Here is a 14169-nt window from a genome sequence, read left to right as displayed (position 1 = left end):
CCCTGGAGTCCCTTTGCCTACCATTTGGCCATCCTTTACTCACCACCAGCTGCATTCTGACACATGCTAGCGCACTGTATCTTTGGGTTGTAGACTGAAAAGGAGTTAGTTTGGTTCCCTCCCAGAAACATGAAGTGCAGCACAGCACTCTGTGCTCTGTCACTGGAGGATTTATCAAGTACTGACTATGCATTAGGTACTCTACATAGGTTTCTTGTTTAATCCTTTGAGGTCGAGGGTAGCATTTCCATTTTTCAGTTGAGGAAATGGCTCAGTGAGGCCGTGACCTGCCCAAGATCACGCAGTAAGGGGTGAAATGGATTGTTAACCGTGTGTTACCTAGTGAAAAGCCACTATAATAATTGACCTTTTTTTTTTTTTTTAGCGCTTTAGTTTTTCATTATTTATTTATTTTGGCTGCACTGGATCTGTGTTGCTGTGCACAGGCTCTCTCTAGTTGCGGCGAGCAGTGGCTTCTCTTGTTGCAGAGCACGGGCTCCAGGCATGCGGGCTTCAGTAGTTGTGTGCACGGGCTTAGTTGCTCCGAAGCATGTGGCATCTTCCCGGACCAGGGCTGGAACACATGTCCCCTGCATTGGCAGGCAGATTCTTAACCACTGCGCCACCAGGGAAGCCCCTAGGTTATTTATTGATAGTACAAAATTTTGCTCTTACCGAAAGAAATTATTACAGTTGCCCCTCAGTATCCAAGGGGGATTGCTTCCAGGACTCCCTGCGGATACCAAACTCCGCAGATGCTCAAGTCCCTCATATAAAATGGTGTAGTATTTACATATAACCTACACACATTCTCACATGTACTTTAAAATCATCTGTAGATTACTTATAATACCTAATACAACATAAATATAAATTGCAAATAGTTTGTAGATACAGTATAAGTGTTATGTGAATAGTTAGGCCTGTGCACGGCAAACTCAAGTTTTGCTTTTTGGAAGTTTCTGGAATTTTTAAATTAATTTTTGGCTGCGTTGGGTCTTCGTTGCTGCCCGTGGGCTTTCTTTAGTTGCAGCAAGTGGGGGCTACTCTTCGTTGCGGTGCATGGGCTTCTCATTGTGGTGGCTTCTGTTGTTGTGGAGCACGGGCTCTAGGCGCATGGGCTTCAGTAGTTGTGGCTCACGGGCTGTAGAGCACAGGCTCAGTAGTTGTGGCGCACGAGCTTAGTTGCTTCGCGGCATGTGGGGTCCTCCTGGACCAGGGCTTGAACCCGTGTCCCCTGCATTGGCAGGCGGATTCTTAACCACTGCGCCGCCAGGGAGGTCCAGCCCTGGAATTTTTAAAAAAATATTTTTGATCTGCAGTTGGTTGAATCTGTGAATGCAGAACCGTGGATACAGACGACTGACTAATATTTTAGGGAGGGTGATATGATTGAATACATGTCATTATTGAAAAAAATCCCAGTAATAACACTGTGTGATTCAGCAATTCGTAGTCTGCATCTAACTCCAGCTCACCGTTTCCCTACATGGACCGAATGGCTGTGGCGCACGGGCTTAGTTGCTCCGCAGCATGTGGGATCTTCCCGGACCAGGGCTCAAACCTGTGTCCCCTGCATTGGCAGGTGGATTCTTAACCACTGCACCACCACGGAAGCCCCTAGAGATGGTTTCTAAGTTAACTTATGGGATATACTGAGAATCAGATAAAGCAGTTCTCAGAGGGAAGGGACTAACAGGTTAAAAGGAGTCTGCTTGACTTATCTTTTTTTTTTTTATAAACGTCAAGTTTTTTTTTTGGTAGGAGTTTATTAATTATTTTTTTTTGGCTGTGTTGGGTCTTCGTTTCTGTGTGAGGGCTTTCTCTAGTTGTGGCAAGCAGGGGCCACTCTTCATTGCGGCACGCGGGCCTCTCGGTATCGCAGCCTCTCTTGTTGCGGAGCACAGGCTCCAGAGGCGCAGGCTCAGTAGTTGTGGCTCACGGGCCTAGTTGCTCCGCGGCATGTGGGATCCTCCCAGACCAGGGCTCGAACCTATGTCCCCTGCATTAGCAGACAGATTCTCAACCACTGCGCCACCAGGGAAGCCCCTGCTTGACTTATCTTAAAGAACCACCGACTGGATACCTACTGCCGTGCACACCAACATTTACCCACCTGATTCTGCACCCACAAACCCATGATGACAGAGTTCATAAAATACGAGGATTATTCAACACCTTTTAAATAAATAAACAACGTATAAAACACATGTAGTCTTTCATATAATTTTATTTTCTCCCTTCAATCATTATAATATGATACCCGAATTTTGTCTTAACTGGAGGATCTGTAAACACAGGCTTATCCAGCACACTTATAGGCAAGGCGAATGCTGCTTCTTGAAATGGTCCCACCATGGACCCTCTGGTCATCCAACCCAAGTCGCCCTGAAAAATCCAAAAGATTTGTGATGTCAAGTGGCCCTGAAGAGGGCACAGTTCTACTGTAGCTTGAGAATTTCCCAACACAAATGCTAAGGTTCCTAGGTTTATTCATCTGGGCTGGAGAGAAGTAGGCTCGACAAGGACAAACGGGGCTGAACCCTGGGCTGAACATACAAACACTCACAATGTTGCTGGGTGTCTGTTAGTTGTGCAAGTTTGGTTATGCCTAGGTTTAGACAAAGGTGACCCGTATTCAACTGTTCACAAGTTGGACATTTCTGCTTTTTTAAGATCTTTAAGATACAGCTAAAATTAATGGCGAAACAGAAATAATCCCTACTGCTGTGTGTCCTCCATGGGGGACGTTTTAAATGATGAGTGCACCATACCCCTTGCCTGGCTTTATCTTCACTATATTGTGTGGCCACTTCATTGAATTTCATTCCAGACTTTAACTTTTCCATGGCTTCCAAGATTTTTCCATGTTTTTCACACAGAATGTGTCTGACCTACAAGGAAAAAATATGTGCACGTAATACATGGAGACCCAAATGATTCCCTTCCTCACAGTACAGCAGTCATGTCAGGACTACCCCCCACTAGTGAAAAAAACACATTCGCTCATGGCAACAGAAAATCCTGGAAGTCTGCCCAGTTGGGCGATGGCCACAAACCCATTTCCCATATCAAGACAATATCTCAGAACCCAGATTTAGATGGAAAATGGGCACCTGGCTGTGGGAAGCTCCCAGCCTTTACCATGTTACCTCAACGGTAACAGGAGGAGGAAACATGATAATGCTTGAGAGCTTAGGTCGAGTCAAATCCCCACTCTCCTGTATGATCTTAGGCATTTTTTTTTTAGGCTGTACCTCACAGCATGCAGGATCTTAGTTTCCCAGCCAGGGATTAACCACTGAACCACCAGGGAAGTCCCTTAGGCATGTTTTTAAACCTCTAAATGTTTCCCCATTTGTGCACTGAGATAACAGTACCTATATGTTCTCATAGGGTTGTGAAGATTGAGGTGATGCAGCTAGCACTCAATAAAGGTTAGCTATTATTTCATCAGAGTGGGGATGATATGAAAAAAACCCACCAGGAAATACTTTTCACCAAAAGAGGCCCAATGTATAAAGCCTCCCCACAATTTAACACTTTGAAAATGAATCATATGTTGAAGATTAAGAATACTCAACCCGGGGACTTCCCTGGTGGTGCAATGGTTAAGAATCCGCCTGCCAATGCAGGGGGCACTGGTTTGATCCCTGGTCAGGGAACTAAGATCCCACATGCCGCGGGGTAACTAAGCCTGTGTACCACAACTACTGAGATTGCCCGCCTCAAGTAGAGCCCATGTGCTGCAAAAACTACAGAGCGCACGCGCTCTGGAACCCATGCACCGCAACTAAAGAGCCCATGCAACCTGGAGCTTGCTCGCCACAACTGGAGAAGAGAAAAACCGCACACCACAACTAGAGAGAAGCCCGCGAGCTGCAACGAAGGATCCCGCGTGTCGCAGCTAAGCCCCAACACAGCCAAAAATAAAATAAATAACAAATAAATCTTTTTAAAAAAGAATACTCAACCCTAGAGAAGTATTCAAATGTAACCTATATTTACATAAAGCCATGTCTTTAAAACATCACTATATCCTTAAAAATGATTTTGTCAAGATATCTGTTTTGTAGGATTTCCCATTTCTCTATTCTATTCAAATAGAATCCGTTATTCATTTCTTACTGTCGTGTACTAGGGTGGGGGCTAAAGGTGTCTCCCTGTAGAGACAGACAAACCATGGCTGTCCTCAGGATTCAATTACTGAAACTGGGGTGAGAGGATCCCTGACTGGAGGAGCGACACAGGAGATACAGACACAGCAAAGGAAAGAATGTATCAAAAAGTAGGGCTCAGGGAGGCAAACTTCTATAGAATGTGTCCAGCACTGTCCACGGGAGACAGGGACAAACAGTCTGGACACTAGAGAGATACATGTTGGGGGACGAGGATGGCTTCTCAGACCTCATCTTGGCCTGGCTAAAACACCTTCTCAACTGCCTCCGTCTTTCCGCTTCTACACTCACAAAGCAACCTTCTGGTTCAATGATTGGGAAAGTGCACACAGCATTCATGATCATAGAAAGGGGATCCCATCCACCACTTTATAAATGAATAAACAAGTATTCTGCTTTAGACAGTTTGATGGGTTAGACATAATGAGTCTGTAGTACCTGTGGAGTTTGCAAGTGTGACCGACCAACTGGCAACTGTATGAGACTGGTGTCTTAGGAGAGACCAAGCTCCAGAGAATGTGGGAGTGATGAGCATGGAAGTAGCAGCTGACGCTATGGGAGGTGACAGATCACCCTGGGAGGCTACACAGAATGAGAAGAGGAGGAAAGCAGACTCAAGACATCCGTGGAGAATATCAATGTGTAAGCAATAAGCAAAGAAAGAAGCTCAACAAGCATGATAAAAACGAAGGGCCAGACAGGTAGAGAGAAAGGTGTGTTAAAAGAAACCAAGGCAAGAGAAAGTTTCAAGGACGAAATGCTCAACAGGGTCAAATGCTTCAGAGTGATCAGGTTAGAAGTACAATCACTTTAGCAATGATTGACTGAGGACCTTAGCAAAAGCTGTTTCAGAAGAGTAGTAAGTACAGAAGCCAGGCTGCAGCAACTGACTGAGGAAGTAACAGGAAGCAGGCCGGTAATGTGGGTGGGGTTTCCCCAACTAACTGAGTTAGAAAAGAAGGAGAAAGGGCTCTAGTCAAAGGGAAAGGGTCACAGTCACGGATATATTTTAAAGGTCCCTGGCTATATTTTCAGAATGAAGGGAAAGATGCAGTAAAGAGGGAAAGGTTGAAGACAGAGCAAAGAAAGAGGGTGGAGATAAATGAAGGAGCAAGGCTGGGCATTCAGAGCACTGCTGGAAAAATCAGTTAGCCTTAAAGGAAGAGAGGTAAGAGAGATGAGGGAGGTGTGGGTGAAGATAACTTTGTTGGTAGGGGGCTGGGAAGCCATGAGTTCGTGACTAAAGTTCTAGTTTCCATTTTCTTGTGACAATTATAACAATATTTCAGTTATCGAGTACTTAATACTCGCTAGGCACTGTGCTAAGCGCTTTACATGTGTGATCTCATGAAATCCTCACACCAACCCCATGAGACTGGATCAGTGTTTCTCAACTCTGGCAAATGTCAGAATCACACCAAGAGCTTCTAAAAAATATATCAAGGTCCAGTCCCCACCCGCCAGAGATTCTGAGGCAGCTGGTCTGGGGTGGGTCCCTAGGCACTGAGACTTTTAGAAGCTCTTCAGGTGAATCTGATGTACACAGGGGTTGAGAACCCTGGATGAAGTTGTCTGCTGACTGACTGAAGGAGGGTGGTGGATGGCTTGAGGCAAGTGGCAAAGGATCGCTGTGCAGTACTGAGGGCCCAGCTCAGGTTAGAGACCAGGAATCAGTGGCCCCAACCCCTGAGGCTGTGTGACTCTCCAGTGGGGCCCAGCAGTTCTGGGTCTGAGTGTAAAGAAAGTAGATAATTGGATTGATCCTGAGCTGTAGTCTGGCAGGTGGATGCAGTGGATGACCCAAAGAAAAAGGAGGTGGGGCTCCTTGATCCTGTGGTCAAACCCTTCCATCTAATTTCCAGCCTACAAGACATACAGGACTTGGAGAACAGACATGAGGCCTTAGAGAAGGTGAGGCGAACGGGGCAGGCTTGAGGGCCTGCCTGGAAGTCTGTGTGTGGAGAGAAACAGGACAGGATTGGGGGAGGTGGGAAGTGAGGGGAAGGAAGGAAGTTGTGGTCGGCAGGTGGGTTTCAGAATCTGGGCAGCTCTAGTGACACAGGGCAGGGGTGGGTTCAGGAGTGGGGTCTGAAGCAGAATAGCAGGATGTGGAAGGAGCCTAGATCCTAAAAGGCTGGAGGGTTTGGGGTCCCTCCCCTGCTGGGGCCTTCACAAACACTGACAACCCAGCTATACTCTAGCAGGTGAACAGTTCAACACACTATGGCACTTCCATTCCACGGAACACTACTCAGTAACACAAAGGAACAGACTATGGATACACACAACCGGAATGAAATCTCCAGAGAACTATGCTGAGCGGAAAAAAATCCAATCCCGAAAGGTTACACACTGTATCATTTCACTCATATGGAAATCATAAAATTACAGAAATGAAGAAGAGATTAGTCACTGCTCTGGGGTCAAGGAGGGGGCAGGGGTAGGGGTGGGAGGGAAGTGGGCATCACTATAAAAGGGCAACAGGAGGAATCCCTGGGGTGATGAAAATGTTCTGGATCTTGACTGTAGCAATGACAATCTCCTGGTTGTGCTAATGTACTAGGGTTTTGTAAGATGTTACCATTGGGGAAACGGTAAAAAGTACATTTACATGTATAAAAGGTACATCTACCTTACAACTGAATGTGAATCTAAAATTATCTCAAAAGAAAAAGCTTAACAAAAGAGTTTAATCCTAATTGACTTTCCTAGCTTATTACATGCCACTCCTTTCCATATACCTCAGGTATAGCCACACTGAACTTATTTTTTTCCAGAAAGGACAAGATGCCTCTTTAAAGCCATATGCAGTGGAGCAGTCTCTTAGGTTAGGTGCTTGTGAAAGTCAGCACATAACAGTCAAAATTACCCTACAACAACACTTATGAAGATGGTGTACTTGAAACCAACACGTCAGCCCTCAGTAAGCCCAACACAGCCTGTCTCCCCCACCTGTGTTGTAACAATGACCGCTTCTTCAGCTGGACCCCAGGACGAAGTAGCTGGCTTGCATTCAGGCACCATGTTTCATGAAAATTATCTTTGGATACCAGAATCCCACTTTACGTGGTTGGATATTCATACATGAATGGAGGTCGACTATGGAAAATCAAATTCATGTCTCCCATCTCTCTCTCTCTCTCTCTGGGTTCACTGAGTAGAAAAGTGGGCAGAATGGCCCACACTCTTTACATTCGCTCTCCTTTTCTTTGGCTGCATGTGTATGGGTGCATTTATATGATACAACTCCACTACAGCTCTTCTCATATAGCAATGAAATTTCTTTCTTTACCTAACTGCTCCCGACTAGACTGTGATAACAGGGACCATCTCTTATCTGCTTTTTTTTTAAATACCCAGAATTTAATACACTGCTTAGTACAGGGCAGATGTCACTAAATCTTTAATGAATGAATGAATCAAAGTATGGAACCCAATAAACTGACTGAAACGTGGTAACTGCCTTGTTACATAGCACTGAGCGGTGTAATTCTGTTTGCAGATTATATTTTCCCAGGGCAGACACCCCTCTGGCACTAGGTCAAGTACTTCAAGTAATTATTTGCAACCATCTCCCCTCATTTTCATGGTCAGGGCTCTGGCTTGTAGGTCACCAGCAGGGGAGCTATCTAATGAGACCCGTGCCTTTGCCTGTTCATCTCAGTTCTTCGTTTTGTCAAATATTATTTCGTCCTGAGAAATAATTCATTCACTTACTTGGGAAGACCTAACAACACATTTTAAGGAAAAATACTAGAGTATGAAGAAATTCTGGATGTCTGAGAAAACATTTGAGAAAATATTTAAAAGGAATTACTTTTCATAAATGAAAGTGATCTATTATTTTCCACTTTTGTGCTATCATACATCAGTATTAGGTTAGCCTTAGGATGAGTTAAGCATACTGTCTTTTCCTTTTATGTGAACCAAAATAACAAACGTATATTATTTAACATGAAAAAAAGGAACAAGTAACTCACCTTTACTGCATTGCCACCACCTTTGGGACCCTGAGCCTTCTTGTCAGAACTATCACTCCCAGAGGCTGCTTTTCCTTTAGAGAAGAGATGACAGGTACTCATTTAAACTGCACCTTCACCTTGTTATGTACAGAAAAGTTCAACACAATAGGAGCTGATACTTCCATCATAGCACCAAGCTTCAAAAGGGAACGCTGTAGACACTTTACTACCTCAAGCTAAATTAACCTGTGACTCACCTCTTAAAACAGGAAATTTGTGCCCTACATAAAGCCTTCAAGGAAAATGGATACACAAGTGAGTGTGCTAATAGTTGAATGGGAGCCCCAAAAGCCTGGCACAGATTCTCTGGACCCAATATGAAATCCTGCCTTCTAAGGGCAAACCCCTGAGCTCTTGTGAGATTTCTAATAAGCACCGCAACTATGTATCTGAATACTCACAATTCCAGTAAGTAAAATCTCCAAGAATATATTTTAAATAAAGATCAAATTTCCCACCACCCATATTTGGCTAAAGAACACATTGATGTCCAAACTCCTGGAGTCGACTACATTGCCTATTGATACCTTCCTAAGAAAAGATATCGATATTCAGATTAAGAACCACTGGCAGCATTCTACATTTTACTACTGTGTCATTTTGCTACTATACCAACTTCTGTATTGATGGCAGCATACTTACTGTTAGAGGCTGATATTCCTAAGAACTATTGTTGGATTAAGTGTTCAGTTCAATAAACATTTCCTAAATAACTAAGTTCCAGGCACTGGGGATACAAAGATGAACAAGCCATGGTACCTTCCTTCAGGGAGCTCATATACTACTGGGGAAGATGGTTATGTAAAGTTATGTAAAATAGATCTTTTCAGGAGAATGAGCTATGCTCTATAGACAGGGGGCTGTGGAAGCACAAAGGGACATTTTAGCCAGTCAGGGAAGCTTTCCTGGATGAGTAGGAGCTGACCAGGCAAAGAAAGGACACAGGTGAGGAGACATTCCAGGGTGAGGGAACAGTGTAGTATGTGCAGGTAACTATGGGTGAAGCCAAATCTGAGGTGGGAGTGCTGTGAGATGAGCCCAGGGGAGGTGGTTGAGGATTAGGGCATGAGGGCCTGTGGGCCCCATTAAGGAACTTGGAATTTATCCTGTAAGTAATAGGGAGCCATTGAAAAATTTTATTCAGGAGACTCCATCTTACTTGTCTTAGGATCTCCAAAGCCTAGCACACAACAGTTGTTCAATAAATGCTCAACCAAACTGAAAATCCAAAATGCTGACCACCAAATGCCTAAGAAAATGTTACTGCCAAAGGAGTTTTATTACACCAAACTCTTCAAGGGGTTTGCTGTATATTCACTCTAGAACAATGATACCTTCCAATTATTCCATCCTCTCCCCCACTGGATGCTGTCATCTTCTGACTGCCACCTCACTCCCTGATTGACTGACAACTCTGGCAGCAACTTCAGGCTTCCTTTCCACCCTCACCACTGCCATCGTCTTGGATGACCTCACCATCTATGCAGAGGAATCATCCAACAGTCTAATCTCACAGTTCTGGACCTCCTTCCCAAATGCCCATGCCTTTTACTCCAGGCCACCTGTTGCCAGGGGCACACGATGGAACTGTGCCACTCAGAACTAGTAGTTCAGTCTCTGGCTACAACTCTGTTCTTCCAGCTTTCTCATGCCTCATTCCCACAACACGGGCTCTTTAATTTCACAGAACCGCCCCCCCATTCAGTCCCTTTATCCTGCTATGTCCCCCTAGACTATCAGACTTCTCATTCCCTTCCCAGTCTGGATCCCATGCTTGATCATCTGAACTGCGTCCCCACTGGCACCCTTAATTCCCTTGTGTTGCTTTCCTTCTATTATCATTGTCCAACAAAACCTCAACCTTGGCTCAAGTCTACACCTAGCTCTTTTCAGTCCTGTATTGTGCCACTTATATGGTACTAGGTAAATCATGACTAAGCAGATCGTGTCCTCTACAAATTCATGGCCTTCAATCTTAGGCTCTCAGCCCTGAGGGAAATCCTTTTGTAAGTGTTTCATCCCCTTTCCCATCACCCCAACGACTATTCCAAACCTTTACCACTCTCAAGACCCCTACCCAGTCCCTACCCCGCAGTCTTAAAAACTACATCCCCATGCTTTTTAATCAAAACCTTCCAGAGAAGTCCACACTGACTGTCTCCAACTTATCACTTCCTGGTCAGTCTTCTAGTAACTGGCCACCCGCTGCCTCCACCCCGGACCCCGGGGACCGCCGGTCTGCTCCCCCCCCCCGCCGCTCCTCACCCAACCCCATTCTCCTTGGTTGCTCTGGCTGCTCTACCTTTCCCCGCTTTCCCAGATACGCATTTTCCTTTTGGAGGCATCTCCGAAATTCGCCGTTGAGCTCTCAACTGCTTCGGTTACCGCACAAAGCCCCTTCAGGCCCCACCGGTATGTCCTAAACATATGCCTGAAAGTGACATCGCAATTGGCCATCCTTACTGAGGCTCCGGAAGCAGGCATATCTTGGGACAGGCCCGGTCCTTTGGCTCTAGGGCCAATGGGGGCTGAAGAGTCTGACCAATAAGGAGCTTGGGCCGGGTAGAGGGGCGGAGTCAAAGGTGGGGGCCGGGGCGGGAAACCCAGCCTCTGCGCTTTTTGAACTTCTTCTACATGCCCTTATTTGCCCCCAGTCTCCCGCTTCCTTACCCACCTCCTCGATTCGTGCGTAGTGAAAGCCGCGGACTTCTGCAGTCTCTCCGCGGTGGCTATAGCCAATCCCACGGGGTCGCCAGACAAAGGCAAAGCAGGAAGAACAGTGGTGGCCGCCTCTCCCTCCTGCGCCCTCCTACACACGGGCCTACACTCCCTTACGGGTTTTCGTTTTTAAAGTTTATTTTGCAGCCTGTAGTTGACTGGGTTCAAAAGGTACTTTTTTTTTTTTAACATCTTTATTGGAGTATAATTGCTTTACAATGGCGTGTTAGTTTCTGCTGTATAACAAAGTGAATCAGCTATACGTGTACATATATCCCCAAATAACTAGTGTAAAGCTCTCGGTAGAGACACGAGAAATGGCTTTAAGGAAGGTTACAGACGAAGCTATAGAATATGATTCTTTTCTTAAGAAAAGGCATCTCGTGTACTATATAATATTTGCTTATAGAGGACAGGAAGACTATCCAGCAAAACGTGACCAGTGGTGCCAGTGCAGTGTATGTTTCTGCACAGTTTCCAAAATTTCTGTAATGGTGCAGTGTAATATAGTTAAAAGCATGGATTCTGGACCGCCTGGCTTCAAATCGCTGCTTCACCATTTGGTTACTAGCTCTGTGACCTTGAGGAAGTTACCTCACCTCTCTTTGGCTCAGTTTCATCATCTGTAGGATGGAATTGATGATAATAATACCTTCTAATAGGGTGTGAAGAGAATTAAACAAGTTCGTATTTGTAAAGCACATAAAACAACGACTAGCTTGTGGAGTGTTAGCTTAAGGTGAATGAGTTTTGAATTTATGCCCTCAAACTTTTTACCCTTATCCACAACCCCTCTCCTCCCAATATAAGGTCAGGGCTTTTCCTCTACTCCATGAGATAGCTGTCCTAGCTTGCCCCTGCCAGCCAGAATGTATAGGTCCTCCGTCTTAGAGTTTAGTTTTTGGATACAGTCTTGTGGGACTTGGCATGCTTCATGCCCAGACTGGGAGATCAAGTATTTCTGAGACTGTGCCACCTCCAACTCATACATTACAAGCAGCCCCCTCATGTTGTACTGCTGTCATTTCTGAACACGTTACAGCTTAGGCACTCCTTGTTTTGGATTGGGAGTGATCAACTGTGGGGAACACATCCAGCGCTGAGGAGATAATTACTCCCGCACTTCTGAGGTGGATCCCACCTGTGTATTGACTTTCAAAGTTCAGCTGGGAGATGGGGCGGGTTGACAATGACAGTATGGCCTCATGTTCATCAGTTCATCCACAGCCAGGAGGCCGAGGGGGCACCTTTACTTCTGGTTTTTCTTAGGGGACAGCCTTTCCTGCAACCACTGGCTATGGCAGTCTTGGAGTGGGAATGAAGCAAAGTTCAGACCCCAATGAAGAGCCAGCATTAAATGGCTGACGTACCTGGCAAATGCTTGGTGCCTGGAACATTGTGAGAGTTCTGTGCATTCCAGCAGATAACAACAACAACAGTAATAAACAAGCCTGTGTAAGTGGCTGAATGTGCCCAAAGCAGTGCCTAAAGGCCAGTAGTTCAAAGGAGAAAACGATGGGCATAGGTCCAGGGGTTTCGAGGTCAAAAGCACTTTAAGACTGATAAAATCATGTACGATCTCAAGTATGCAGTGTGCATCACAAACATCTTAAGTGTTAGCTTTGGGATGTGAGTTTATGGCTAATTTTGATTTTTTTTTTCTGTTTAAATTATATTCTGCTTATATGAATTGGCATATGTATATATATATATATTTCTTTTATTCAAGAAAAAAGATAATGCTATTTGTAAAACAAACAACAAAAAGCTAGCCTCTATACAGGGTTAAGTCTGCACCAGTCTGTGGAGGCCAGCTGTGGAGGAGTCTGTGGGGGCAGAGTGACGAATGAACAGCAAGGCGGGCAGGGCAGGGGGGCAGAGAGGAGAAAACTTCAGCCTCGAAACCATGGTAACGACTGCAGGAGTGTGCACAGTGAGTCAGAGCCAGGGATGGCTGCCAGTCGTATTTTCTATTAATTATCTCCTCAGACTGATTCTTCCACACATTTCTTAAATGAGGAAAATCAGGCAGGGAAGCTGGCAGCCCTCTTCCCAGGACACAGGTTCACAAACCTTGACCCAAACTCACTGTCCCGCCCCACCTGCTCCACAACCAAAGGGCTGCAGTTTCTTTCCCGTTTGAGATGCCAGCAGAGCTTATTCTGAAAGGGGGCCTTGATGCAACAAAACACAGAGCTCTAGTTGATCCCATTCAGAGGAGGTCAGTGTATGTGGAGCTCTGGACCCCAGACTCTAGGGACAAAGGTAGAAAAAGGTCACCTTTGGAAACTGAAACCAGGAAAATTCAGTACATGGTAGATGAGAATAGCCACCTGCCAAAGTAGCCACCCATCAAGGCACATGGATGGAGGGATATTGCTAATGGGATGGATGTGTCTCCTGAGCACAGTCAGTGGGCAGAAAACTTTCTGTCCCTCTTCATGCTGTTGTAACATGTCTGGCATGAGATAAGCTTTGAACAACTGTTTTTTAAAAAAATTTACTTATTTTATTATTTATTTGGTTGCACCATGTCTTAGTTGTGGGCTCCTTAGATGCGGCTCACAGGCTCTTTAGTTGCAGCTCGAGGGCTTCTTAGTTGTGGCATGCGAACTCTTAGTTGCAGCATGCATGTGGGATCTAGTTCCCTGACCAGGGATTGAACCTGGGCCCCCTGCATTAGGAGCACAGAGTCTTAACCACTGTGCCACCAGGGAAGTCCCAACAACTGTTTTTTTGTTGTTTTAATTAATTTATTTTTGGCTGCGTTGGGTCTTCGTTGCTGGGCGCAGGCTTTCTCTGGTTGTGGCGAGCGGGGGCTACTCTTCATTGCGGTGCATGGGCTTCTCATTGCGGTGGCTTCTCTTGTTGTGGAGCACGGGCTCTAGGCGCGTGGGCTTCAGTAGTGGTGGCACACGGGCTCAGTAGTTGTGGCACATGGACTTAGTTGCTCCGCGGCATGTGGGATCTTCCCAGACCAGGGCTCGAACCCATGTCCTCTGCATTGGCAGGCAGATTCTTAACCAGTGCACCACCAGGGAAGTCCAACAACTGTTTTTTTTAAAATAAATTTATTTATTTGTTTGTTTTTATATTTGGCTGTGTTGGGTCTTTATTGCTGTGCGCGGGCTTTCTCTAGTTGAGGCGAGCGGGGACTACTCTTCGTTGCCGTGCGCGGGTTTCTCATTGTCCTGGCTTCTCTTGTTGTGGAGCATGGGCTCTAGGCACGCTGGCTGCAGTAGTTGTGGCTC

General features: G+C 45.6%; 1 protein-coding gene and 1 non-coding gene across 3 annotated transcripts in view; both read right to left on the bottom strand.

Annotated features, from left to right (window-relative positions):
• PIN4 (peptidylprolyl cis/trans isomerase, NIMA-interacting 4) overlaps positions 1-10598 on the bottom strand; it is an 80018-nt gene extending 69420 nt beyond the window's left edge. Inside the window, exons 1-4 of one of the 2 annotated variants that reach the window (XM_065901109.1) lie at positions 10503-10598; positions 8159-8232; positions 2775-2894; positions 2213-2388 (exon numbers count right to left, since the gene is read on the bottom strand). In XM_065901109.1, the coding sequence (XP_065757181.1) occupies positions 2230-2388; positions 2775-2894; positions 8159-8232; positions 10503-10545 (396 nt within the window). In that variant the 5' untranslated portion in view covers positions 10546-10598 and the 3' untranslated portion in view covers positions 2213-2229. Of the gene's footprint in view, positions 1-2212; positions 2389-2774; positions 2895-8158; positions 8233-10502 lie in introns of those variants that run through there. The other variant, XM_065901110.1, reaches the window with a different exon arrangement.
• A 2964-nt stretch (positions 10599-13562) lies between these two features.
• Positions 13563-13635, bottom strand: TRNAR-CCU (transfer RNA arginine (anticodon CCU)). The gene has a single exon. It is a non-coding gene; the product is annotated as a tRNA-Arg (tRNA).
• Positions 13636-14169: the final 534 nt, after the last annotated feature.

Source organism: Phocoena phocoena, chromosome X, assembly GCF_963924675.1.
Source record: "Phocoena phocoena chromosome X, mPhoPho1.1, whole genome shotgun sequence".
NCBI classification, from domain to species: Eukaryota; Metazoa; Chordata; class Mammalia; order Artiodactyla; family Phocoenidae; genus Phocoena; species Phocoena phocoena.
This window is presented reverse-complemented; position numbering and strand designations above follow the sequence as displayed.